The sequence below is a fragment of the Aspergillus stella-maris genome, assembly GCF_047715825.1.
Source record: "Aspergillus stella-maris strain CBS 113639 unplaced genomic scaffold BDV14scaffold_15, whole genome shotgun sequence".
NCBI lineage: Eukaryota > Fungi > Ascomycota > Eurotiomycetes > Eurotiales > Aspergillaceae > Aspergillus > Aspergillus stella-maris.
In genome coordinates, this window is record NW_027396809.1 from 449,435 (window position 1) to 476,801 (window position 27,367).

The 27,367-nt window shown below is 54.1% G+C and overlaps 3 protein-coding genes across 3 annotated transcripts; 2 read left to right on the forward strand and 1 right to left on the reverse strand.

The window, feature by feature from the left end:
* Positions 1-295: 295 nt before the first annotated feature.
* Positions 296-22,843, reverse strand: BDV14DRAFT_198344 (uncharacterized protein; the record flags this gene model as incomplete). The annotated part of the gene is made up of 7 exons (XM_073772914.1): positions 296-475; positions 602-808; positions 888-4,037; positions 4,096-7,428; positions 7,494-12,143; positions 12,198-16,838; positions 16,901-22,843. 7 exons carry the CDS (start codon positions 22,841-22,843, stop codon positions 296-298), a joined length of 22,104 nt encoding a protein of 7,367 aa, XP_073630205.1.
* A 1,061-nt stretch (positions 22,844-23,904) lies between these two features.
* Positions 23,905-25,291, forward strand: BDV14DRAFT_198345 (uncharacterized protein; the record flags this gene model as incomplete). Its single annotated transcript, XM_073772915.1, has 5 exons — positions 23,905-24,127; positions 24,184-24,316; positions 24,372-24,741; positions 24,817-24,954; positions 25,097-25,291. The coding sequence occupies 5 exons, from the start codon at positions 23,905-23,907 to the stop codon at positions 25,289-25,291; spliced, it is 1,059 nt and encodes a 352-aa protein (XP_073630206.1).
* A 640-nt stretch (positions 25,292-25,931) lies between these two features.
* On the forward strand, positions 25,932-27,053 carry BDV14DRAFT_198346 (uncharacterized protein; the record flags this gene model as incomplete). The annotated part of the gene is made up of 2 exons (XM_073772916.1): positions 25,932-26,791; positions 26,921-27,053. 2 exons carry the CDS (start codon positions 25,932-25,934, stop codon positions 27,051-27,053), a joined length of 993 nt encoding a protein of 330 aa, XP_073630207.1.
* Between the last annotated feature and the right edge of the window lie 314 nt (positions 27,054-27,367).

The following is a 27,367-nucleotide window of genomic DNA, read 5'->3' on the forward strand; positions in this document are numbered from 1 at the left end:
CTTAGGTAGGTAGGTACTGAGGCCTAGGTCAGCAGTATCCGCGTACCTACAACCACTCCACACTCAGAAAGTACTAGTGAATATATATTATCTAGGTAGGTATAGACAGCAGGTTCCCCAACGCACCAAGAATCGCTATATCTTGCATTGCCAAATGAAACATTATATTCGGACCTAAAAACCAGGTACATTCACATCAACAGCAACCTAAAAACACCTAAGCCAAGCCTATTTAACTTGCATACGCCCAACCGGAACAGAGAAGGCAAAAGACAAAACCACAAGAGTCATCAACCTAATACATCGGCACGTCATCATCCAATCCACTCTGCAACAGCGCATCCAGCGCCTGTACCAACGCACCAGATACCAGATCCACCGCGTCATTGGGGACAAGAGACGTCCAGTAGCAGAACGAGACTGATATTTCGCCACCGGCGTCCTGGTCGTCGATGACATAGACTGATACGGCGTACTATAGCCAAAGAGTTGGTTAGTTAGTCAGTCAAGGCGTCCAAAACAGAGCGGTGGGCACCGTAGTATGGAGAGCTGGAGGATGAAGGTGGGATGGATAGGTAGAGCGGTATGGTATGGTACGTACCTCGTCTGTCATGTATCCGCTGAGTTCAGTCAACTTGACGACGGGGCGGGCTTGCTGGGTTCCCGGCTGGGGGTGCGGAGGCTGTTTCGCGACGTGCTGCATATTGAGGAATGTATTGAAAAGGCTGGGGGCATAGGGCGCATGTTCAATGTGTGAGTTTTGCGGCGCGAGCGCGTCCTGGATCTCGCCTGTCGAGCAGTTTTGGTTCTGCGCGGGGGTAGGTGTGGTGTTAGCCGTCTATGCGTGTCTTCCTTTTCCCGCAAACAAAAGGGGCAGACAAACTTACCATCAGAACCATGGCTAGGTCCGACTGTATACCGTGCAGCAGGGTGGACAATGAAAATCTGGTCTCACCCCGCGCAAGCCTCACTCTGTACGGCAGTAGATTGACACAGGGGCCTGAGATGTCATCGACGTTGGAGATAGGCGCGTCGCGCCCGGAGAGCATGAACCCAAAGCAAACGTCGTCTGACCCAGTGAGGTGGCGAAGGGCAAGCGCCCACGCGGCCTGGAATAGATTCGCAGATGTAATTGCGTGTGCGTGGCAGAAGGCGCGAGCTTGGGACGTCTTGGTGAATGGGACCACGGTGCTGACAAAGGAGCCGGCTGAAGGTGTTGGTGTTGCGGTCTGCGCGGGGAATCGCAGGTGACAGGGGCGTGTGTTTGCCAGGTGCTTCTTCCAGAAGGATAGTGTTTTTCCTTTGTCTATGCCGCTGAGGTAGTCGATGAAGGTGCGGTATTTGGGAGCGGCGGGGACTTCGTGGAGAGACCCTGCGCAGGCTGCCTCGAGGTCGTTCCAGAGGATGGAGAGGGAGACAGCGTCGTATAGAGTGTGGCTCAATTGGAGTTGGAGGAGTACTGCACCTGAAGAGGCTCCGGCCAGAACTAATCGGTGCGGAGGCGTATTGCTGTCAGGCATGTCCGGTGACGCGTTAAAGGGGCTGAAGGGGTCCAAGGAGGCTGTTTGACTGACATAGCTCACAGGGGCACTGAAGCTCTTGAGGACGACCTGGTAGAACGTATCTGGTTTGATGGACGAAAATTGGAATGTCGTCCGGAGTATGGCGTGGCGATCGACCACTTGCTGCCAGCATCTTGCGACATCCTCCAGGGCAAGAGACGCAGAGACACGCAACTCCATGATCCAACTGGCGTACCATGCGTTCTTCTGCTTGTTTTGTATGGCGAGAATGCTATTCTGCATTGGGGAGCAGGGGTAGATGTCTTCGACAGTCGACAGGTCAATTGAGAGAAGGCCTGCTTCTTGCGCTGTCTGCTCGAGGCCGCGAGGAGAGCTGGGCGGCGATGACTTGATGGTTGCATCCAGTGGTTCCTGGGTGACTCGCGTACAGTGCGGTGCGAGCGCAGAGATAGTACCATAATGAAACAAGTCGCGCAAGCTTGCAACGATCCCCTGCGCCCTGCAGCGGGAGATGAATCTGATGGCGAGCACGGAGTCACCACCCGAAGCGAAGAAGTTCTGATCCATGCTGATGCTGTTGGCGGGTTGACTGAGCAATGCACTCCATATATTACGGAGGTCCTCTTCCATCACAGTAGCGGGCGAGATGACCGTGGTCAGTTTGTGGGTGGTGGACAGTAGCCCTGCGTATGTTTGTTGGTCGGCGGTCTCCAACCACTGTTGCAGAAGCCGACGGTTGGCCTTGCCCGATGGCATTGTCGGGATTGCGAATACAGGAAGCCAGAGACTGGGTATCATGTGACGTGGAAGTCGCGCTTTAAGGTCGTCTCTAGTCTGCGCCGCTTCGTTGAGAGCGCCTGACACGAGCGCTGTGTCCTGGATCAACGGGGGTTGTCGCGAGGGTGCTGCAGGTGACTGTTGCGCAGTGTCAGGGACAAAAAACAGGACCAGGCGCTGGCTGAGATAGCCTTGCTTTGGTACAGCTGCAATGGCAGACTTCATTCGAGGGCCAGCGCAAGCGAGGACCTGATGCTCAACCTCGCCCAGTTCCAGTCGTTGGCCATGGATTTTCACCTGGCTGTCCTTGCGCCCTAAGTAACTCATCGTGCCGTCTGCATTCCACCGTGCGAGGTCCCCGGTCTTGTAGGCACGTCGCGGAGATCGACCATCATCTTGTCCCACAGGCCACAGTGCCGCGTCAATGAACGATTCGTCCGTTTTCTCCGGGTTGTTGAGGTATCCGCGACTGACGAGGGCGCCCTCGATGCATAATTCTCCCACAGCACCGACGGGGAGCAGCCGACCTCGATCATTGTCCGCATCCACTATCCACAGCCTTGACTCCAATGGCCGGCCGATGACACTACCCCGGTCGCCCGGTTTGAGGGGGTCTGTCGCGGTAGCACTAATGGTGCATTCACACGGGCCATACGCATTGAAGAGATTCACTCTGTCGTGCCACTTCGCCGCGATGTCATCCGGTAGAAGCTCACCACCCAGGACTATTGTCTTCAAGTGCGGCAGATCATCCGCATCAAGCATCCGAAGCACAGTCGGCGTCAGATCCAGCCAGTTCACCTTGAGCCTGTTCAGCGCCCCGGCAAGGTCCCCTAACCTGTCCTTGTCCGGGATAATGCAAACGCACGCGCCCCGTGCCAATGCCAGCACCGTTTCCTCAATACTAACGTCAAAGGCATAGGACGCAAAATGGGACACCCGCGATTCACTTGTCATCAGCAGCCGTTCGAGTCCTCGACAGGCGGCGTAGAGATTCCGGTGCTCGAGGACCGCCCCCTTTGGCGTGCCTGTGCTCCCTGACGTATAGACGATAAAGGCTGCATTGCTCGGAGTGACAGTGGTTCTTGGACCCGGACGCTCGAGAGAGACCATGGCGTGGAGGTACTCCGGGCTGATAAGTACAGCTGGCACCTGGATGTCTGTTATTGAAGTTGCCTGGGCCGGGGATGTCAGGACGAAAGTAGCGCCAGTGTCTTCGACGATCATCCGCTTGCGCTCAGAGGGGTAGTCCGGATCAATGGCGACGCAGGTAGCGCCGGATTTCAACACGGCGAGCATTGCTACAATGGCCCAGGGTGACTTCTCGAAACAACAGGGGACAATAACCTCGGGGCCAGCTCCTCTCTCCACTAGCAAATGCGCCAGATTATTGGTCAGATCGTCCAGCTCTCGGTATGTGAGGGACCCAGCATCTGACTCGATGGCGATTGAGTCGACTGGCTTTGTGGCTACCTGTGCTTGGATCACCTCGTGGATGCAGCGATCGGCGATCGGCGACGTAGCGAGGCTGCATCGATCCATGAATTCCAAATCCGTCTGGCCGAACAGCTGCAGCTCTTGGACGGATTGCAAGGGCTCTGTCGCAATTTGCTTGATGAGGGACGTGATCAAACTCAATATCGACGTAGCATGTTCTGCTTCGATTATGTCCGTCCAGTAATGAAGCATGATGTGTATCTCAGCTTTTGATTCCATCACATCTAGACTCAAGTCATACTATAATCATTTTAGTCACTGAAGCCATAAGTAGTGGAAGGAGCGGTGGGTACACTACCTCTGTAGGGTCATGCAGATCAACATTCCGCAAGATGATCGTTGGCTGCTGGGATGAGTCGTTCTCATGTGCGAAGAAGGCAGAGGTGGCCCTCTGTACGTTAACAAGGGTATTGAACAACGCCGTCTGTCCTGCACCGATGCCGTGGGAAATGTCCTTGAGCGAGCAGTGTTGATGGGACAAGGATTGCACATAGCGCTCGTGAGCCCCATGCAGAATGTCAACGAGCTTCATCGACGGTGCAATATCAGCACGAAAGACCAGCATGTTGATCAGTGGTCCCACGATGTTGTGCACATCCTCGACAGGGGCGTCACGGCCCGAGGCCAGGAAGCCAAAGCACACCGATTCCGTGCCGGTGTATGTCGCCAGTACGAGAGCCCAGACTGTCCTGATTATGTCGGCGACTGTGATGTCGTGCGTCTCGCATAGCTTGTGCACGGCGTCCGCATCGTGTCCTTGGATCTTGTCGTCGAGCATGAGCGTCTGGCGCGATGGAGTTGGCGTGGTTCGCAGGACTGGGAAGTGGGTTGACACAACGCCGTCAAGGTAGGTCTTCCAAAAGGCAAGGTTAGCCTCGGCTGGTTGGTTCTGTAGATATGAGATGAAATTGCTGTATAGCGGCGGTGGTCCAGAAGGCAGCAGATCGTCATAAGCGAGACAAACATCACGAGTCAAAACCTGCATTGAAGAGCCGTCGTCAAGCGCGTGACTGATGACAAGCTGGCAGTATACCTCGCCTGATGTGACTTTAAACAGAGAAACACTGTATGGTGGCCCTTGGTCTGCGTAGTCGTTCACGTCGGGCAGCTGTTGGAACTGAGCGACTGTGTCACATTTCTCGATGCGCACCGGCACAAAGGACCTCTTCAGCACAACCTGAAAGAAGTTGGCATCCCCGGTAGTGTCTTGAAGAAGCACCGAGCGCATTGCTTGATGTCGCGCAGCGACCTGAGCCCATGCGTGCGCCAGCCTATCCATATCAACGGGCTGGTTCGAGTCGACCAGGACTTTGAACAACGCGCGAACTCGGTAGTTGTCATGGGCTCTCGCTTGGCTAATCAGGATACCCTCCTGCATTGGAGAGCAGGGAAAGATATCTTCAACATCATGCGACGCGCGTAGATCCAGACGAGACACGCAATCCTCAATGAAACCGTCCAATTGGTCGCCCTTCGACCCAAGCAATGAGAAGCGAGCCTGGTGATTGCTTGGTTTCGTGATCGGTCCCGCCGCATTTGCCTGCTGGGCCAGGCTGCGAATTGTACCTAGTCGGAGAATGTCCTGGACAAATATATTGATATTCCTTGCCCTTGCCCGCGAGACAACGTGCATGGCAGATATGGAATCACCTCCAAGTCGCAGGAAGGAGAGATCCATGGGAATATCCGACGGTGGACACTTCAGTACCTCTGCCCACAACTGATGGAGGATAGATTCAATCGGAGTTGTCGGAGACGACGAGGCTGGCCTGGAGACAGAGTTCGAGAGCGCCTGCACGTGGGCACAAGTCTCTTCATCTAGGCTGTTCAACCAGGCTTGAGTGGCTCTCTTGTCTAGCTTTCCAGACGAGAGGAGCGGTAGGCGTTCGACGACAATCCAAAGCGTTGGTATCATATGCTTGGGGAGCCGTTGTTCAAGCTCAGAGCGGATGGTGTCAAGCATCTGTACTGCCGTCTGCCTCTGGTCGGGCTCTTGAATAAGCTGGAGTGCTGCGGGCTGGACCACCTGGTCTGGCAGCCCTTTGAGTGAAATGACAGCAACGAGCCGGCGGGCAAGTATCCCAGATCTAGGAAATTGCACAACAGCGTGCTCCACAGTTGAAACTCCTACAAGATTGCCTTCAATATCTCCCAGCTCGATTCTATGCCCGTGTATCTTGATTTGGGTGTCCTTCCGGCCTTGTATGGATAGCGTACCGTCCAGATTATAGCGTGCTAGGTCCCCAGACTTGTAGAACCTCTGACCATCACCGAGCTCCTCCCAACGGGCTGACCATGCCGGTGGCTGGATAAATGCAGCATCGGTTTGTGTAGGATTGTGCAGATAGCCGCGTGCCAGCGTTGGCCCTCCGATCAGCAGCTCCCCCCGAGCGCCGACGGGCATCAAGCGGCCATGGTCCCCAGCATCAACAATCCATAAAGAGCAACCAATTCTGGGCCCGATATTCGATGTGTCTGCGGCGACCCCGACGCCAATATTTGCGTTCGTCCAGATGGCGCACTCCGCGGGACCGTAGCTGTTTATGAGGCAGACGTCGGGCCGGCCACCCCAGGAGGCAAAGTTGTTCTGGGTCGCGTGCTCGCCACCGAGGACAAGCGTTCTCACTGTAGGTACCTTCTCTGGCGTTACAAGGGCAGCGACTGTCGGCGTCAAGAACATCCAGTCTACTTGCATTGTGTTGATCGCGGCGGCAAGGCGGTTGAGCCGGTCGTACTCTGAGGGCACACAGATGCATCCGCCGACCATGAGCGTCGTGAAGGTCTCAGCGATGCTCAGGTCATACGTATGAGAGGCGAACTGCAGAACACGTGAGCCTCGCTGCATTCGAAGCATTGGGGCATGGGACCGGGCGCTGGAGCAAAATGCACCGTGCTCTACCACGATACCCTTGGGGGTCCCCGTACTGCCCGAGGTAAAGATGACGAATGCTGGGTGGTTGGGGTTTGCTCTTCCTCGTGCTAGTGCCTCATCGGCGAGTGGCGGGAGTTCTTGTAGGGTGTGCTGGTCCACCGACAAGACATGAGGAACGGTGGTGTTGAAGCGAGAAGAGTGCTGTGGCGCTGCTAGAATGACACGCGCACAGGAGTCTCTTATTATACCTTCCAACCGTTTGCTGGGTTGAGTTGGATCCAGAGCAACGCACGCCCCTCCGGCCTTCAGGATCGCAACCATAGCGATCGAGGTCCAGGGCGATTTGTCAAAGCAGAAAGGAACAAGAGACTCAGGTCCAATTCCCAGTAGTATCAACTGAGTTGCAAGTTTGTCCGCAAAGTTGTTAAATTGCTTATAGGTGAGGCGGACTTCGGGATCGGTTGAGCAAACAGCCGGGGCATCGGGGTAAAGCCCAGCATTTGTCTCGATGCTATCCTGGATACACTGGTTGACAGGGGTTGGGACCGCGGAATTCCAGCGTGCCATTATCTCAAAGTCTCTGTCTTCGACAAAAGACACGCTGGACACGGGCTGATCCGGATGCGCGAGGACTGAAGATATCACTGCGCGTACCGTCCGAGACACAACAGCAGCCTGGGCCTCTGAGAGGCACCGATCCCAGTATCCCAGAGAAAGTGATATTGACTTACCGTCAACAACGTTGAAGGAAATATCATACTGTCGCGCAGCGAAGGGCATTAGGATGGCTTTCAGTCCTCCTAACGGGAAGGGGAAATTCTTACCTCACTAGGGTCATGACCCATTTGCGGCTCAAATGCAATATTATATTTCGCGGGTTCGTGCAAGCTGGCAACCCTCTGCACGTTGATAATCGTGTTGAATAGAGGGTTCCCCTTCAAGCCAAGTGCGTGGTGGATATCGCTCAGCGAGCAGTGCTGATAGGGCCAACTCGCAGTAAAGTCGTTCTGCATACGATCTAGCATTTCCAGCACCGTCACATCCGGCCGGAGCTCGGCTTTGCGAACAATCATGGTAATCAAAGGGCCGAAGATGTTGTTCACATCGGCAATGGGGACGTCTCGGCCGGAGGACAAGTAACCGAACGTAACATTGGGAGAGTCGGTGCCTACATAGCACGACAGTACCAACCCCCACACCACAGACATGAAATTTGCCAGTGTAATGCTGTGCTTTTTGCAGAAGTCGTGTAGTTCCTGGCTTGAACTTGGTGACAGATCGACTTCAATCGCGCTGAAGATGGATTTTTCCACGTATGCATGTGGCACGAGATGGGGGAAGTTGCATGGGGTAGCGTTCTGAAGACTCTCTGTCCAGAAGGCGAGCGCCTCCTCCTTCCGAATTGTACTCAAGTGAGATATAAAATCGCTGTATCCGGGCCCGATAACTGGCAGGTCGTCATGGTAGGCTCGGACAATGTCTTGGACCAGGAGTCGAGTCGAGGTGCCGTCCGTCAGGGCATGATTGATATCCAGGCGAAGGTACACATCACCTTCCGGGACTTGGCACAGCGTGATCAGATATGGGAGGTTTCCGCCCACAAGTATCCTGTCTGGCGATTGATTCTCGAGTTCGCGGAGTGAAGCCAACTGGACAACTTGAACCGGCGGCGTGACTGACTCAAGCACCACTTGGAGGAAGCCGGACTGTTGGTGGTGAAACTCGACAATATGTGTGCGCAGCATATCATGACGCGATATAACGCGAGCACAAGCTGTTCGCAAATGTTGGACGTCAATTCTCTGGGCCCGAGATAGATCGCTCGCCTTCCAAATAGCCTGAACGTTGTATACGTCGGCCGAGCGAGATCTGCTGAGCAGGATACCCTCCTGCATAGGCGCGCAAGGGTAAATTGACTGGATCTCACTGGCACTCGATAATCCCAGATGCGAGACACAGTACTGTATCAGATCGTCCAGAGCAACATAGTCATCGATGGCCAGCAGCGGATAGTCCGCCAGTGTTGGTGTTGACGGCAACTGACATAGAGCGTCTGCCGCCGCGATGACGAGATCCTGGCATTGATTTATCCATGTTTCGACTTGAGACACCCTCGCTGTTCCCTCGGGGTACTCGAATTGGAACCGCAACTGCCCGTCTTCCAGGCTGGCAGTGATATCGAATAGCGCCGACCTGGTTGCTTGCATATCGACGTGAGACACATCACCAACAGCGAGTGGCTCAAAGAGCGAATCACGAGTAGCGCTTAATCTCGTGCTTCCTAGGTAGTTGAACAGTATTTCCATGTTTCCATGTCCTTGATACTCCGATCGTCCTTGCTCGTGCAGATAACGCGAGGCAAAGTACGACCATCCCTTGCCGGGCAGCCTGCGACGACAGTCCTTGACCGACCGCAGAATTTCCACGACTTGTCGCTCTATAGGGCAATGCCGGTCGACGCTCGACGCCCAAAGAGGGAATATTGTAGTAAACCACCCAACAATCTGGGAGAGATCCCAGTCGAGCGCGGTCTCGCGGCCGTGACCTTCACAGAAGACAACCGGCAACTCGCGATCCTGGAAGATCTGACCAAAGGATAAAATCAGGATTGCCGTCAGGATCTCGATACCCTCAGTTTGGAGAGCGTCATTGGCGTGCCCTAATAGGACTGCTGTAGTCTCCGTGTCGACTGTGAATGCAGACCGCTTGGCAAGAGCGTATATGTTGGGGGTGTCGCCCATTTGCCAGTATCCCGGGTCTTTCACGAGTGGCGGAAGTTCTCCATGTAGGACATTCGCTGGGTAGAGATTCCGGCTCGCGTAGTCATCTTGAGCAATCGACCAGGCCTGGAAGGACAGAGGCTGAGGCGAAAGTGGACGGTGTAGGAGGGATTCTTCGAGATCTTGTAGCAGGATCTGCCACGAGACGAGATCGACAACGAGGTGATGGATCACCATGTAAAGGATCTGGTCCGTACCAGCCCCGCCGTCAATTGAAACGAGACTTGCAGCCATGAGCGGGCCTTCTTGGATGTTCAAGCTGGTCTGGTCGAGAGTAAAGGACGTGCGAGCCGCATCCATAGAGCCGAATGTACAAGTTGAAAACCGCAGGGACTGGGATGCTTCTCCGACAATAGCCTGACTCCAAATCCCGCTCGAATCAATGGAAAATCGAGTTCTCAACATTGGGTGGCGATCCACGAGGGCTACAAGCGCGTCACGGACTGCATCCGCATCGAATGCACGCCTTAGCCTCACTAGGGAACTTTGGTTGAAGTGGTTGACACCTCCCGGGTTGGTCTGGAAGTGGAAAGCCTGGATCGGGGTAAGAGGGAAATCATCTCCGTTGGATTCGCTCAAGCGCAGCGAAGTCTGGACAGCAGGCGCGTCACTGTCCTGACGCTGCGCCACGAGCGCAGCTAGTGCATCAATGGAGCGGTAGCGGAGGATATCGTGGACTGCAACGCGGATTCCTAGGGACCTTAACTGGGAGGCAGCATGCATTGCAGCAATCGAGTCACCACCCAGGCGAAAGAATGGCTGTGTGATGTCGACCGTGGCCTCTGAGATGGACAGGACCTTGGACCAAACAGAGACAAATTGCTTTTCCAGGTCACTGAGAGGGTGCGCGGGGTCAGACGCTCGGCCAAGCGTTATCAAATGTCCGCAGGTCTCGACGCTCAAGGTCTCGATGAATGTCTGGATAGCACGCCGGTTCATCTTGCCGTTAGATGTGACTGGGAGGCCAGTGACGGGGATCCAAGCCCGTGGCACCATGTACTCTGGAACATGGCTCTGCAATGCGCCTCGCAACTGATTCACGCGAGACGATGCGGCGTCAGTGACGACTACTTCCATCTCCTGGCTGTACTGATGATGGCCATTCTCCAGAGGAAAGGCAACGACCAAGGCGTTTTTCCAGTGCCCTTTCTTCGGCACGAGTGCTGCTGCACTGGTCATACACCGGCGTGATATGTGGTGTTCGATCTCTCCCAGGTCAAGCCTCTGTCCGTGAATTTTGACCTGTGCGTCATTCCGACCAAGGTATACCAACGATCCATCCAGACCATAACGGACAATGTCTCCCGTTCGGTAAAGTCTGCGTGTTGCACCAGCACCGAGTACACCCACAGACCGTGTCCATTCAGGATCGACAATGAACGCTTCCTCGGTCTGCTTGGCATTGATATAGCCGCGAGCGAGCAATGGGCCTTCGATGAGAAGTTCACCAGAGCACCCGAGCGGTGCAAGCCTATTGGGGTCTTTAGAATCCGCTACCCAAAGCAGGGAGCCCGCAGGCTTGCCAATGAGCCCATCGGGTGGATGTGCGCTGTCGACTATGGTGCCTGAGCAGAGAATCGAACACTCGGCTGGTCCGTAGCTGGGGACAACCTTTGTCGCTGGTGTCCATCGCTGCATCTGGCTTTGCGGGACCAGCTCGCCGAGAAGAACCAGTGTATCTAGCTTGACTGCGTCAGGATTGAGAAGCCCAGCAACTGTCGGTGTCAGGTAGGCAAAGTCCACGCGCTGGCCGCTCATGAATTCCCCAAGTTCATTCATCCTTTCGTACTCGGAGGGAATGCAAACTGTGGCGCCGTGTGTCAGTGTCGTAAATATCTCTCCAATACTAACGTCAAATGTATAGGATGAGAATTGAAGGACCCGGCGATCGCGAGACATGAGCTGCGATAAAGTCTGCGATCGAATACTGGTGCTAATAGACCGATGTTCCAGAAGAATCCCCTTTGGCGTGCCGGTAGATCCAGACGTGAATGCTACAAAGGCAACGTTGTCCGGGCTGGCACTGGTCACAGGGGCACCGGGCAGGGCTTGCAAGTAGTCAATCATACTGGCAACCGTTTGCTTGGAACCATCGAGGGCGACGACTTTCCTAACAAGGCCCCCCAGCCTGGACGCGTATTTCTCATCACTGACCGCCACCGACGCCTTGGTGGAATTAATGATGCTAGCGAGTCGAAGATCGGGGTAGTCGGGGGATAAGACAACACAGGCGCCACCGGCTTTGAGAATGGCGTACATGGTCACGACAGCCCACGGTGACTTATCAAAGCAGAAGGGCACCATGATTTCAGGTCCAACACCAAGGAAGGCAAGATGGGCTGCAAGATGGGAGGATAGACAGTTGAGCTCTTGGTATGTCATTGACAGGTGCGAGGTGCAGAGTGCTTCTTTCTCGGGATGCAGCTTGACTGCTCGATCCACCATGTCATGCACGCATGACAATGTCGCCGGTGGCATTACTGGCGCCCATTCCAGTAGTCGAGCCTTATGAGCTTCGCTGAACATGTTCACGTCGCGGACCGTGCCTGATGGGTTGTCCAGTAGGGAGCTGAGTGTCTGGATGATAGTCTCTTGCATGAGTTGTGCATGCGCAGTCGAGAGACAGGTTGACCAATGAACAAGTGATATATTGATTTCCTGTTCGTTATGCTCAATGTTCAGGGTAACGTCGTACTGCAGGCAAGATTAGTATCCATGGTACGTATGTAAGGAAGTAGGCAAGCATACTTCACTAGGATCATGCACATCAAGTATCTCCACGGCAACGCTCGTGGACAACGATTGCTTCGAAAAGTCTCGCTTCTGCACGTTGACAACTGTATTAAACAACGGGCCTTTTTGTCCCTCTTCGCTTGCCGCATGCTGAATGCGAGAAAGCGGGCAATGCTGATGCGCGAGCCCGTCCACAAAGTTCTTTCCAACGTTGCCAAGGAGCTCCAAAACGGGCGTTTTGTCGTCCAAATCAACCCTCGAGATCATCATCGTAATGAGCGGCCCAATAACTGATTCCACCTGCGGTACTGCAACGGCTCGACCGGATGATAGATAGCCGAAGCACACGGTCTCATTTCCAGTATAAGCTCGAAGAACCAAGCTCCAGACAACACTCATGATGCTCGCGGTGGTCGTACTGTGCAGGCGGCAGAATTCCTGCATTCGATTGGTAAGATTAACATCCAGTTTACACTGGGTGCTCATGAATGCTGGTGGCTCGTCTTCGGCAGCATCAATGGAAGGCAATCTGCATGGAGCAAGGTCTTTCACGCGCTCTGTCCAATACTCGAGTGCCGCATCAACTGGGTGACTCTCCAGGTATGAGATAAAGTCACTGTAAAGAGGGGGCCGTGAGGCAGTCGCCAAAGCTCCCTCGTAGGCTTTGAGAAGATCCCCCATTAGCACCTCCATGGAGGGGCCATCGATAAGTGCGTGGTTAATTTCCAACCGACAACAGACCTCCCCTACATCTGTCGCACAGATCGTGAATCGATATCCAAGGTCAATTCCATCGGGCGAAGAAGATGGACTTGGCCGAGTGTAGAGGAACTCATCCGCGGTTCTCGCCGTGATGTATATAACGGGAGGTGTGACTCGACGCAGCACCGCTTGGACGTAAGGGGTTGCCCCCTCACACGGAAGAAACACGGTTCTAAGAGCCTGGTGCCGCACTATCACCAGCGAAATGGCGGATTCGACCTGCTTCACGTCCACTGGTAAGATATTGGCTCGAGGATAGAGTTTCCAAGTATCCACCGTGTCGTAGAGGCCTTCTTGCCTGGCCCTGCTCAGCAGAATTCCCTCCTGCATCGGCGAACAAGGGTATATATCCTCGATATCGGATATTGGAAGGTTGAGACCCTGAAATAACTTTTCCAAATCACCATACGACAGCCGGTTTCGTAGTAGTGGGAAGTCGCTGAAAGTAGGCAGACGCTCGTGGAGACTCGGCAGCTTCTCCGCAGCATCGGCAAGGCAGCTATGGCATTCACGGGCCCAGTTCGCAATGCTGCTTTGGCGTCCTAACTCGGAAGAGTAACCGAATCGAAATACCAGGCGGTTGTTCTCGATGACGCTCGCAATTTCAAATATGGCGGACCGCGGAGTGCTTGGGCCAAATTCTGGCAGATCGTATGGAAGGGTTGCTTTCTCGAAGTATCCATCATCTCGCTCAAGCTGCTGGTACTGCCCTAGATGGTTGTAGAGGATTTCCATGTTATCATGTGCAGCGAAGGCAGTGCGGCCGGCCGCTGTCAAGTACCGGGATGTGAAATATCGCCAGCCGTTCGCCGGTGTGGCCCTGGACATATCCTTAACAAGACGCAGCGTGTGAAGAAAGTCCGAACTGCTCGACTCTTTGGGTATCGTGATGGGGTACATTGTCGTGAACCAGCCGACGGTCCTGGAGATATCGATTTCTGCATCCCAGGGCTCGCGCCCATGCCCTTCGGTATAGATGGAGGGTATCCGTCGCCCAGGGAAAGTAGTTATGAAGGCAGTAAGAATCGCGGCCATGAATATATCGACAGGCTTAGTGCCCAGGGCGTCATTTGCGTTGGCGATAAGAGCTGTTGTCGCACTGGGATCAAGCTCGAAGGAGGACCAAATGGTTGTCCCGTATGACCGAGCGTCAGAAACTCCCCAGTAATCAAAGTCCGCAGGGCATGTTTCAGAGGGCAGTACAGAGGGAGGCGCGAGAGCAGCATGTCCGCTGTCAGATCTGGAGTATGCAAGTTGAAGACCCGACCAAGCTTGAAAAGACATGGTTGGGTGACTTTTGATGTTTCCAGTGCACAGGACTTCCTCGAGATCTTCGAGGATAATGCGCCATGAGACCAGATCAACAATCAGATGGTGCGCTGTCACATGGAGGTACTGGCTACCGTTGTTGAGCAGAAGTAGCGATGCCCCGACGACTGGACCGTTTCTGAAATCTAGACCCTCTTGTGCTGCTTGTAGTGTGTCCTGCGCTTCCTCCAGAGACTCAATTCCCGACGTCACCTGGAATTGTAGAGACGATGCATCGGCATCCGAGAGGATATATTGGCTCCATTGCCCCTGTTCGTCCTGCGAAAATCGAGCGCGCAGCATCGAGTGCCAAGAGAGTACAGCTTGGAGTGCCCGCAGCAGAGTATCCCCGTCCGTACTCTTTTTGATGCGCAAGAAGAAGCCCTGGTTATAGTGATTCCGTTCTTGTGTCATGTGGGCGAAGTGAAAGCGTTGGATGGGAGTCAGCGGGAATGTCGTCTCCAGCGACTCAGCTGGAATCTCAGTCACCAGAGCTTTGATATACTCGGCATGCTTTGCAATATCAGCAATTGTGCGGTGCTGCATAACATGCTGCATCGATAGTCGGATACCCTGGCCACGAAGACGAGAAGACACTTGGATAGCCGAGATTGAGTCACCACCGAGGCTGAAAAATGACTGATTCAGGCCGATCTGGGTCTCGGGGAGATTGAGGACTCGCGAGAAGGCCAAAGCCAGTATCCTCTCCATTTCGTTCATTTCATAGGATTGTTTGTTGGTGGTTTCGGCTGCGAGAATTGCTTCGTAAATACTCTCATCCACGTTCTCCAGCCATTGAAGCAATGCTCGCCGGTTGAGTTTGCCATTCAGGGTAACTGGAACTGTCTTGGTCATGGCCCAGGCGCGAGGAATCATAAACGCAGGGACTGCGTCTTCAAGGTGGGCGCGGAGACGTTGGACTTGGGCATTTACATGTTTGCCGCCGAGGACTTGAATGTCGTTCGCCACAGCCCCCATCGCCGTATCCGCAAGCTCCATCGATGAGAGGATGGCAGTCAGTCTTCCGGCGAGGTGACCCTTCTTGGGGACAAGGCAAGCCACATGATGGACTGTCTCACTGGCTTCAATCAAATGATGCTCGACTTCTCCAAGGTCCACTCTTTGCCCGTGGATTTTGGCCTGGGTGTCCTTCCTCCCTACCATGACCATGGAACCGTCATTCTGGAACCGCACGATATCGCCAGTCTTGTACATACGTCGACCGGACCCAGAGGGTGAATCCTCTGGCACCCGCAAGGTTTCTGTCCAGCTCGGGTCCTGAACGAAAGCCGCGTCGTTATGCTCCTTGAGGATGTACCCACGGCCAACAAGCGGACCCTCAATGAGAAGCTCACCCGGTGATCCAATGGGGACGAGTCTGTTGTGGTTATCTGCGTCCACGACCCAGAGAAGAGCACCCGACGCCGGGCCCAACTGGCCGTTCCCAAAACCCTTGACTTCTGAACGCGATATAGCAACAGAACATTCCGACGGGCCATAGGTAGCGATCAGCCTGACGTGGCGCAACAATTTGGCGACCAGGCCGTCTAGAACCGGTTCTCCACCAAGACAAATGGTCTTGAGGCTGGGAACGACGTCAGGCTCCAGAAGTCCGGCAACTGTTGGCGTGAGGTAAGCCCAGTTGACGTTGAGGGCGCGGATGGTTGCTGCTAGGTTGTTCATGCGCTCGTCTTCAGATGGGACACATAGGCAGCCGCCGGAGCAGAGGGTGAATAGGATCTCAGCAAAGCTCATGTCAAAGGTGTATGACGAGAAGTGTAACGCTCGTGTTGCGTCCCCCATTTGATCAATCTGGTGGTGGTGCCACATGGCAGAGCAGAGCGATCTATGCTCGAGGATACTCGCTTTGGGTACCCCAGTACTTCCGGAGGTGAAGTTGACAAAGGCCGCATTGTTCGGTTTGACTGGCGTGCTGACGATAGTGCGCGATTCGAGTGCCGTCCAGAGCTTTGGTGTAAGGGATACAATGGACAGATTGAAATCCCCCTCAAACTTTTCAATATGCCTGTCCTGACAGATGATGACAGTCGCCTTGGTCATGCTAATGATATCTCGTAGGCGTGAAACAGGATACGTGGGATCCAAGCTCACGCAGGCACCCCCGGCCTTGAGGATCGCCAGCATTGCTACAACGGCCCATGGAGACTTATCAAAGCAGAATGGGACTGCTATTTCCGGACCAACACCTAGATTCGATAGGCGGGCAGCCAGCCTGGTCACCATGTCGTCTAGGCTAGCATAGCTCCAGTTGCCTTCCGACCCGGTGGTGCTGACGGCAGGTGCATCTGGACGCCGAGCAACCTGGGCTTCGAAGAGATGGTGAAGGCATGCTGTAACAGTATGTGGAATAGCCGGATTCCATTTCATGATCTGTTGGTGGTGGTGTTCAGCGACCAACTCAATATCTCTGATGAATGTGCGCGTTGCTCGGATCATGGAATCAAGTATGCTGAGTAGTGTCGCCCTGATGTTTTCCGCATGGCCGTGGTCAATGCAAGAAGTCCAAAAGTGAATATTGGCAGTGATATCCTCTGTAGTGTCGTTCACATTAAGAATGATGTCAAACTACACCAAGATTAGTTCCTGAGTCGGCAAGACCTGAGACATAAGGAGTGGAGTACACCTACCTCGGCCGGGTCATTATAATCCGTAATCGCCATCTGTATTTGCTGACCGGGCTTTGCCTCTCCTATTGACTCTCGTCTTTGCACATTGACCAAGGTGTTAAACAATGTCTCGCCTTTCATGCCTAGTGATTTGTGGATCTTCGCTAGGGAACAGTGCTGGTGAGGCAGACTGGCTAGTACACTCTCGTGCACCTGTCTGAGAACATTGGCAATAGTCAAGGACGAGGGTAGGTCCACCCTCTGAACAAGCATATTGAGAAGGGGGCCCAACAATTCATCCACGCCATCAACAGGAACGTCGCGTCCAGAGGCCATGTACCCGAAGCAAACAGTCTCTGCTTCATTTCCCATATAGGCCTTCAAAACCATAGCCCAGGCAGCGCTCATGACCGTGGACACAGTAACCCCCTGGTCCCGACAAAGTATCCGGATGCCGTCGACTTGGTCGCCAGTGAACATAACATCGACCCTGTCGAATGTTGGTGTTGTATCCTTTGCCGCATTCAGGGCAGGGAAGTGACATCGACTAACCCCGGCGAGGTGGGTTTCCCAGTAGGAATATGCGGACTCCGACGGGGTGGTCAGGAGGTGATCAATAAAACTGCTATACAGGGGAGCATCGGGCAGTTGGATGTTCTCGTAGGCGGAGTAAATATCCTGTATGAGTAGTCCCAGACAACTTCCGTCGAGTAAACAGTGGTTGATGACAAATTTACAGTATACTCCGTCTTCCCATTCTCCCAAGGCTAGATGGTAGGGGAAACGGCTGCTGTCCAAGATAGCCGATGGTGTAATGATCAGGTTCTGAGGGGAGGATATTGAGCGCGACAGTGGCAGGCCAAGTGTTGAAGGGTCCTTAACCACGATCTGTACAAACGGAGTGTCTTCTTGGTCAGTCTGGCAGAAGACAGTCCGTAGAATCTGATGTCGCATAATCACTGTAGCGCAAGCAGCCTCAAGTCGGTCAAGATCTGGTGCTGCTTCTCCGAGCGACGAGACCTTCCACGTAGTCTCAAAATTATACAGGCTGCGCTCTGGCTGGCGCATCTGGCTGACAATCATTCCCTCCTGGCTAGGTGAACAAGGGTACACGTCTTCAATATCGGCCAGATTTTCCAGCTTGGACTGCTGCATGAAGTTTCGCAAAGTCGCATCAAGCTCGCCATACGTGAGTGACAGCAAAGGGTAATCACTGAGAGTTGCCATGGGAGAACTGGCAGCAGACTGGCCAAATTGCTCCAGGAGTATTTTGCAGTCATGCACCCACTCACAAATCCCAGTCTGATGCGCCATGCGCGGAGACCAAGTGAAGGTAAACGAAAAGCATCCTTCCTCAACGCCACTGAAGATATCGAATAGAGACAATCTCGGCACGTCTGCAGCGACATCGGACGGGAAGTCGAGACTCCTCCTAGAGACGTTTCGAAAAAGTGAGTCCGGCCGCTCTAGCTGCTGGTAAAGCCCTTGGTAGTTGAAAAGGATCTCCATATCTTCATGGCTCTTAAATTCTTGCTTGCCTGCATCATTCAGATACCGGCTGGTAAAGTATTCCAGGCCCTGACTGGGGATGCTGCGCCTGGCGTCCTTCACTCGCCTGACAGTTTCCATCACGTTGGTGCAGCTGTCGGAATCAATGCATATGGGGTATATCGCCGTAAACCAGCCGACTGTGCGAGAGGCGTCGACGTCGTCAGACCACCCCTGCCTACCATGACCCTCCGTAAATAGTGCCGGGATAGGACGGTCCGAGAACTTCGAGTGGAATGCATGTAGAATGATTCCCATTATGAGTTCCACCGGCTCCGTGCGCAGTAAGTGATTGGCTGCTTCAAGAAGATACGAGGTCGTCTTCTCGTTGAGAGAAAACGTAGTGGCAACTGTATCCCCATACAAATTCGGCTGCGTCTCCATACCCCAGTAATCTAATTGAGGTGCAGGAACACTGTACGGCAGAGAGCACATGGCGTCCAAACCGCTCGCATGTTCTCGCTGCATAACCGCCCATTCCTGGAACGACGGAGGAGAAGGCAACATGGAGCTTTGTGGTCGCAGTGCACCTTCTAGGTCGTCGAACAACGTGCGCCAGGACACCAGGTCAATCACAAGGTGGTGTGCCACCATGTACAGGAATTGGGTGCCGCCGTCCAGATCGATCAGATCGACGGAAAGAACAGGACCTTTGTTAGTATCAAGGGATCTCTGACTCACCGTGAATAGAGGCAAAGCCGCTTCTAGAGAAGGTACAGACCGTGTTACCTTAAAACGCCAGTCCTCATCTTCTGTAATCGTCTGCCACCACGTACCATCGGAATCCCTAGCGTAGCGAGCTCGTAGCATCGAATGCTGGCGTACAAGGGAATTGATCGCGCGGCGGATATCGTTCGCCTCCGTCCGCGATTTTACCTGTAGGAGAAAGCTCTGGTTAAAATAATTCGTGCCGCTGGGGACGGCGTTCAAATGTAGGGCCTGGATTGGCGTCAAAGCAAAGCGAGATCCTTCGTTCGCTCGCGTCCTGCAGGTGGTGGTGGTCACTCCCGAAGCATCAAGCAGTTGAATATGCGGTGCGATTGCAGCGAGAGTTCCATATCGCAAGATATCTTTGACGGCGATTCGAATCCCTTTGGCTCTCGCTTTCGACACCACTCGCATTGCACTGATAGAATCGCCGCCCAATGCAAGGAACGGCCGCTGACCACCAATGGTAGCCTCAGGGACATTCAATGCCTCGCTCCATATTGCTCGTAGCTGTCGCAGTGTGTCGTTCGAGCTGAGTTCGTCTTCCACCGTAGAGGTCGTCATCGAGCGCATATTCTGCAGATCACATAGTTTTCGTACAGTTGTGCCGTCCAAGTTCAACAACCATGACTGGATTCCTCGTCTGTCCAGCTTCCCAGACGAGAGCAGCGGGACATTCTGAACCGGGATCCAGGTGGTGGGCACCATGTAGCTGGGTAGAACAGATTGCAGCTTGTCGCGTAGTCGACCCAGTGATTCCAGTGCAGCGCCCCATTGATCCTCGAGGATTAGTTGTAAAGGGATCGGTTCTTTCGGCGCGAAAAGCCCCTTCAGCATAATCACAGCGACTAGGCGACCCTTCAGGCTCCCGGACTTTGGTACATCCACCAGGATCTGAACAACCAGATCACTGCTTAGGGCATGGTGTTCGGTCTCTCCAGGCTCCATACGCTGTCCTCTTACCTTCACCTGGCTGTCGCATCGTCCGCCAAATCTGAGAGAGCCGTCGCTGAGCTGCCGGACAAGATCACCCGTTTTATAGAACCTGAACAGCGGCTGGGAGGACTGCCTTGACAAATCCAAAGCCCAGGTTGGAGGCTCAATGAAAGACTTGGCGGATCTTTCAGGGTCGCCTAGATAGCCGGCTGTATTATTTGGCCCTTCGATGACGAGCTCGCCGAGCACACCGGGTGGGCATAGGATGTTGTGATTATTCCGGTCGACCACCCATCCTCTGCAGCCGACAGGCTTGCCTATGATATCGGACGACAAGCTGAGATCATCTGAGAAGCACGAAGCCACACAAACGACGCACGTCTCTGTTGGCCCATAGCCGTTGTACAGACGCACCTTTCCTATCCAGCTGTTCACACTCTCTTGATCTACTGCCTCGCCGATCAAAACGAGCGTACGCAGCGTCGGGATGGTATCAGGGTCGAGGAGGCGCGCGAATGTCGGCGTCAACATTGCCCAATTGATGCGCAGAGCGTTGATCGGGCGGGCGATATTACCAAGACGATCCTCGTCTGATGGTACACAGATGGCGCCGCCGTGCAGGAGTATAGTCAATGTTTCTGCGATGACAGCATCAAAGGTGTATGATGAGAATTGGAGCGCACGGCTGGTTGACTCGATTCCCATGGCGGGTCCATGCGAATACATACTGCAGCATAGCGCCTCATGGGGAACAACCACACCCTTGGGCTTGCCCGTTGAGCCGGATGTAAATAGGACATAAGCTGCAGCATTGCAATCGACGTCTGAAAGAAGGTGGGAACAATCAGGAGCGGACTCAAATGTGTGCAGAAAGGTCTCATCCACAACGACGACACGTTGGCTGCTTGTAATATTTCCTAGTGACTGTGATGTATTGCGCGATGCGACAATCACGGTCGCCTTCGTGTCTGCGAGGATATCGTCCATTCGACTGGCCGGAGCTTCTGGGTCGACCGGCACAAAGGCAGCGCCCGATTTCATGATTGCGAGCATCGTGATGACTGTCCAGGGCGATTTATCCATGCACATTGGAATGAATTTGCCAGGTCCAACCCCTAGTGACATTAAATGCATCGCCAGACCATCGCTGATGCTACTCATTTGCTGGTACGTGAGTGAGATGTCGAGGGAGCAGATGGCTTCTGCATCAGGCTGGCGAGCAGCCGTAGCTCCGATGAGATTGTGGGCGCAGGCTCTAATGACACTCAGAGGTTTAGTCTTCCACTGCGTCAGCCGGGCACGGTGGGTGGCATTAGACAGTTCCATCTCGTGGATCCGTCGCCCAGGATTCTCCAGGAACTGGTCCACGACTGTCGAGAAGCAGGCTGCTATATTGTCGATGTCCGTTTCTCCCAAAATCCCAGCTATGTAATCAAACCTCGCAAGCAGCTCAGTGCCAGTGTCCTCGATATTCAAGACCAGATCATAATCAGACACAGTATGGACATGAACCAAATCCAGGTACAGTTTAGAAGAGGCTCTGTTCAATTTGGGGCGGCGTTGCACATCAAGCAAGGTGTTGAACACACCGGTCTTGGACTGCATGGCCTGCTGAATCCTCGAAATCGAGCAGTGTTCGTATCCGAGGTTACTCGCGACGTTCTTTCGAAGCTCCGAAGCAAGGTCAATGAGGGATGTAGAGTCTTCCAGCTTCGCCCGATTGATCATCATACTGATGTACGGGCCCAGAGCCTCGGAGATCTGAGGGAGAGGCACATTGTGTCGTCCGGAGGATATATACCCAAATACAACATCGTCATTTCCGAGGTATGCACGCAGTACCACAGCCCAAGCGGCGTGGAAGAACGTGGAGAAGCTCACTTTCGAGGTGGAAACCAGCGACAGAATTCGCTTGCGGTCCAGTTTCAGTTGGCGGTTGCGCCTCGTGGTAGGGCTCCTAGGGTGCGCGCCAACCCGGAGCTGGGGGAACAGTGACGGCTGCGCATCGTCCAAGAACTCCTTCCAGTATCCGATCTTTTGATCCTCGGATGTCGCCTGGAGATGTTCCACAAACTCTCGGAACGCAGGACCCCGTAGCTCAGCGTCAGGACTGTCATAGAGGCGCATGATTTCATGGAATATCTTCAGGCTGGCATGGGCATCTGCCACGGAATGGTGCATCTCCACCTTAACGTAATCCTGATTGCCGGGAGTTTTGCAGAATGTCAGCCGGTGGAGAGCCACTCGATCATTCTCCCAGTCAGCAGCCTCTTCGAATAAGGCTTCTGGGGTATCCATTTCCACCATTCTGATTCCAGTGGGTACATGCTGGAGGACAACCTGGTGGAACAGACGCTTGCCGGTTGTCGAGGGAACGAAGACGGTTCGCAAGATGGCAGACTGCTGAACGATTCTTGCCCAAGCCAACTGGAGCCGGTGCACATCTACAAGATGCCCGTTCAGTGGATGAACTGCCATGGACGCACGAATAATGTAGTCATTGATCCCCTGAGCTTGGCTCAGCAAGATCGCCTCCTGCATTGGGGTGCAAGTGTAAATGGTCTCGATGTCGTTGACATTGAGGCGAGGATACTTGGCGAGGAGGCCTTGAATGGCGTCAGGTGGAAAGGGTTTGATTTCGGTGGTGGTGGTATCGCGAGCTAGGTCTGGTGCTGCTTGGTTCTTTAGGTGATTGGTGGTGACCATGCTCGTCTTCCCGAGCTGGTCAGGTCCAATGTCATTCGGACGTGTAGTGTCGATAAATGGAGCCATTGAGGTGATAGTGTGATCGAGATGCTTGAGATCGGGGGAATGGGAGCTTCGCAATCGTTGAGAATAGATCATATAGTGTTTTCGCAGGTAGAGGTCGTGTCTGCCAGTTTCTGTAATATGAATTGCTACTCTCCAGTTGTATCAACAGTCATGAGGGACATTGCCGCAAAGCCCATCTCCAGCTCCAGCAGGACAGTAGATCCCATTCTCTCCATCTCCATGTTCGCTTCCCGGTCGCCCAAAAATTCTCTACTCGCCGTACGGAGAAAGTCTCATCCCGCTGCAAAACCCTCAGTGTCGGAATGATGGCAACGGGGCCTTACGTTCATTGTTGTCACAGCTCAATTTCGACATCGTAGTAAGCACTCGACTCCGGCCGGGACCCATTGATACTGCTCTTGTCTCGGAGTGCAAAGTGGATCAGACCCTGCAGCAAGAATCTCCGGATTCTCGAGCACTGTCTTGTTTCGTTCAAGCTGGAGATCACCTCAAGGCAGTCGTCTATCGCGTCTCTCTGCTACTGGCATCTCTCCCAAACCGGCTCATAGGTGTGACTATCTTGGAGACAGCCTGTACATGGAAGATGATTCGTTTGAGTGTATCTATGGGGCAAGGCTCTAGACCGCGAACCCTCTAGATCTCAGCGACTAGACGGACGGGTCGGGTCGGCATCCTTCGAGTTCGCTCTCCGGACACAGTGGCCTTGAAACTCACAACCCACTTGCATTAATTAGGGTATTTTTCAGGAGCCTTCCGCTAGACTTGCTCAGATTGTCTGACTTTTCTCTTATCTGTGGGCACCTCCCGTTCAGGGACTAGAGCCTTTCAGCAAATCTTTTCCCTTCATGATTGCTCACGGCCTGGCAAAAGCAAAGCAATAGTGATCCTTTCGATGCGTATTTGCTGTGTTCATCAACGGTAAGACAAGGTATCATTGTATGGAGTGAGGATTCTTTACGTTGTTCACCGAGTCCATGCTAATTGAGAACGTATTGGTAGGGGTGAATGATTATATATTTTTCCACGGGCAGTCCGCGCTCCGCCCACGCACCAATGTCTCCATGGCGAATTCCCAAATAACCCAAACCACGCATCTCCTGCGACGATCGAGTAAGCCAGATCCTGCGAGTGACAAAAGCACATTCCGCCATGTGGTGCTTGTACTTTTTCTGATCAATGCCGGGACGTCGGTCGCGGCGCTGGCGCAGCAATGGAGCCTCAGACGAGTCCTCCTGCTGTCTATCTGCGGGATCTTCCTCGGCGAGCTATGGTTCGATTTGGTCTGTAGGTTTTCCATCCATCTTGCACCTAGCATTTATATTGAACTAACGCCTGGCCAGGCTGGTACGGGAAGGTCTGGCCCATTCAGCTAGTCTATTCATCTCCAGTTTGGTATCTTATTGGAGGCGGTCCCAGCGTTGGTGCATCGTTGCTTTTTGTTCTTGTGGCCAATACATCGCCTGCTCGACGACGGTCTGTCCAGAGAGTGACCGGCTGGCTTGGGCTTTCTGTTCCTAACCTCGACCAGGCCGTCTCAATTTTTCCTCCTTGAGGCTTCCGCGTACTCTGGGAGTGTGCTAGGCTATCTTGCCAGCTCTGCGACGATGGACAAGACACTATGGGGTTCTATTAGTATTGGTCTGAACTGCATCGCGGCCTCGCTCTGGCTTGTTGTGGATGTCTCAGATCAACGAAACACCGATGCACAGCTGGCGGCTCAGGCCGACGAGTCGCCGAAGTCAACCGACACTACTCTCCACGCAGCGATGCTATTTTCCCAGAGGCGGGGTCGACTAGCACTTCTCCTGTTTGGATTGCTTCTTCGTTCGCTTGGAGTCAGTGTCATGAGGCTGCTGGCCATCTACACCTCCCAGGTATTTGACTGGCCATTTTCAAGGGTGCGTGCCACTCCACCCAACTCAAATCCAATCAAAAAAAAAAAAAAAAAAATTGTTTCTAACCGGCGTATGTAGTCCGGATATTTCGCGTCCCTCGATAGCACCACCCATCTGCTCATTCTAGTCCTGCTTCCAACCGTAGACCGCTTTCTCGTCTCCGGTGGAAGGTCCCCCGCAGAGATATCCAAGGCCTTTGCGCTCGCCAGGGGCAGCGTATTGCTTTCCGCAATCGGATGTCTCTGCATGGCCCTGTCGCCATCACCCTTGCTCCTCGCTACAGGGATCTTGCTGTACGGTCTTGGTGGAGGTTACAGCCAATCGCTTCGGTCGATTCTAACACTGTCAACGCCGGCAGAAGATCGCGGTGATGGGCATTGTGGATACTGTCGGGTCCCTTGTTGGTGCGCACCTCTGGCCGCTGGTGTATCGGGTTGGGTTGCAGCTAGGGGGCGCGTGGGCTGGGTTGCCTTTTCTCGCCACCGCTGCGCTCTTCGTTGCAGTTTATGCGACTTTGCTGATGCCTACTGGGCATCTGAATGATGCTATTTAGATGCCACCGCGGTTTTTTTTTGTTGTGAATCCCACTTCGAATTGAACTTCGATATCCAAGATCAATATACAAGCTCCACCTTCTTATCGAGAGAGCTGCTACTTGGGAAATCATCACAAGGGGGAGATAAGGATCATAGTGGGGTGACGCCCTGCTGTAGACGGCGTCGGGATGGCGGCTTGGCCTGGACAAACAAGAGGCTGAGCGTGCGCTGGGCCTGCAGGCGCGCAAGATAAGACTCGTCGTGGTAAGGCTTGGAGGATCTAGTGTGCTTGGTGTCTACGCTGGCAGGCGATTTTTCCAATACAACGTCATTAAGATTTAATTGAGGTAGTCGGTGCCACCGTCTGAGATTATTGCCCGCGCCCCTGCGCTTGTGCACACGTCCCGTCTGTGCCTCGAGTCCCTACGTCGGAAGGTGGCGCGATCCTCATATACCCTGATATATGCTTATCGACTTGCGTTAGGCTGTTCCTTTGTTCTTCTCGCCCTCGGGTGTCTCCGAGACATAAATATCGATCGGCGCTCACGCTGATCATTCAGGACTGTACGTCAGGGCAGAGGGCCAAACCAAAATAATCTCAGATACCGCGATTTGATAGGACTTTTTAACACTCTGCTTGTCCCATATGACGCAGAAATGGCCGAACAATCAACTCCCCGACAACGATTCCGCAGCAGCTGCACGCACTGCGCGATTGCAAAGGTCAAGTGTAGCACCGCAAGGCCTGAATGCGCCCGCTGCCAGGAACGGGGCCTCGTCTGTTCTTATGCACTGTCGAACCGATACGGCCGCCGGCCTGCTGGCCCTATCCCCGGTGGTAGACAAGCCCCTGCCCATGCCACCGAAGCCCTGCCCACTCCGCCAAACGAACACCCCTTCCACCCCTGCTTCTACGACCCTAGCTCCTCGTTCTTCGACACCGGCCTCAACGACTGGCTCCCCGAACCAGATACGCTCTGCGCACCGATAGTCGGTGGCGTTCCAGAGGACCAGTTGTATCAGGTCTTCTTCTCCGCTGGCGGTGGTGGGAATTCTGTATGGAATCCGAACGATCTCGCCCTCCACACTCAGCCGGTATCCCAGACGCACGAACGAGGCGCCTCGGCTCACGCGCAATCCACGACGCCACCGGCATCGCAGCTCATCCGCCGCCTGGCGAACGAAGCGGAGGAATCGATCGGGGGGTCCCACAACTGTTTGGCGCAGGCGGCCCGGATCCTGCTCGAGGCCCGGTGCTGCGGCAATGGGAACACCTCCAGCTGCATGGACGGACAGCGGATGCAGGATTCGAGCAGGGCTAGCTCTGCAAGGGGCGTTCACGGTTCGCTTGCCGAGCCATTTGGGGAGGGCGCAGAGATGACAATGGGGGACGTCATCTTCACCAATCGGAGGATACTAGATCAAACCACGGGGATCCTGGACTGTGCATGTGCCGCGGCGGGAGACTACCAGACCCTGGTTGTCGTGAGCCTAATCTGGTTCCACCTGATTGATAGGTATGCTAGCGCGGTGGCTTCAGCCACAGGGCCAATCGGGCGACATGACCGCAACAGATTGATAGGATCCGTGCAGGTCCTGCTGGGCGAATTGCGCCACTTGGCGCCACTGACTGAACGGTTATCCAGGGGCGCCGTCGAAGCCCAGGGGCGTCCAGGAGGGGGCGTTTCGCTGTCTGTTCTCAAGCAACTACAGGGAGACCTGGGCCGGAATCTGCATAATGTATCTAGCCGCGCTGAACAGCTTCTTCAACAAGTATAGCCAGCACTTGACTGGCACTGGCTAACCAGTCTCGAGCTCGCCATATGGCCCTGGTGGTGCTTCCCACTGCATAAACTACAAATAGATGACTTATGACATTCACAATCCCCGACTCAATCATAATGCCTACATAACCCTCTGGCTTGACTTTCCTGGCTGTCCCGAGACCTGGGCCGCTGCGGTTGCAATCTACCAAAGGGCGGCATATGTGCACACTACAGACGTCTCCGGGGAGCGAGCATTGGATTCAGCTGGAAGAGAACTACGTAAGCAAGCGTTATATTCTCTACCACAACTCTGCGCGTATGAGAAAC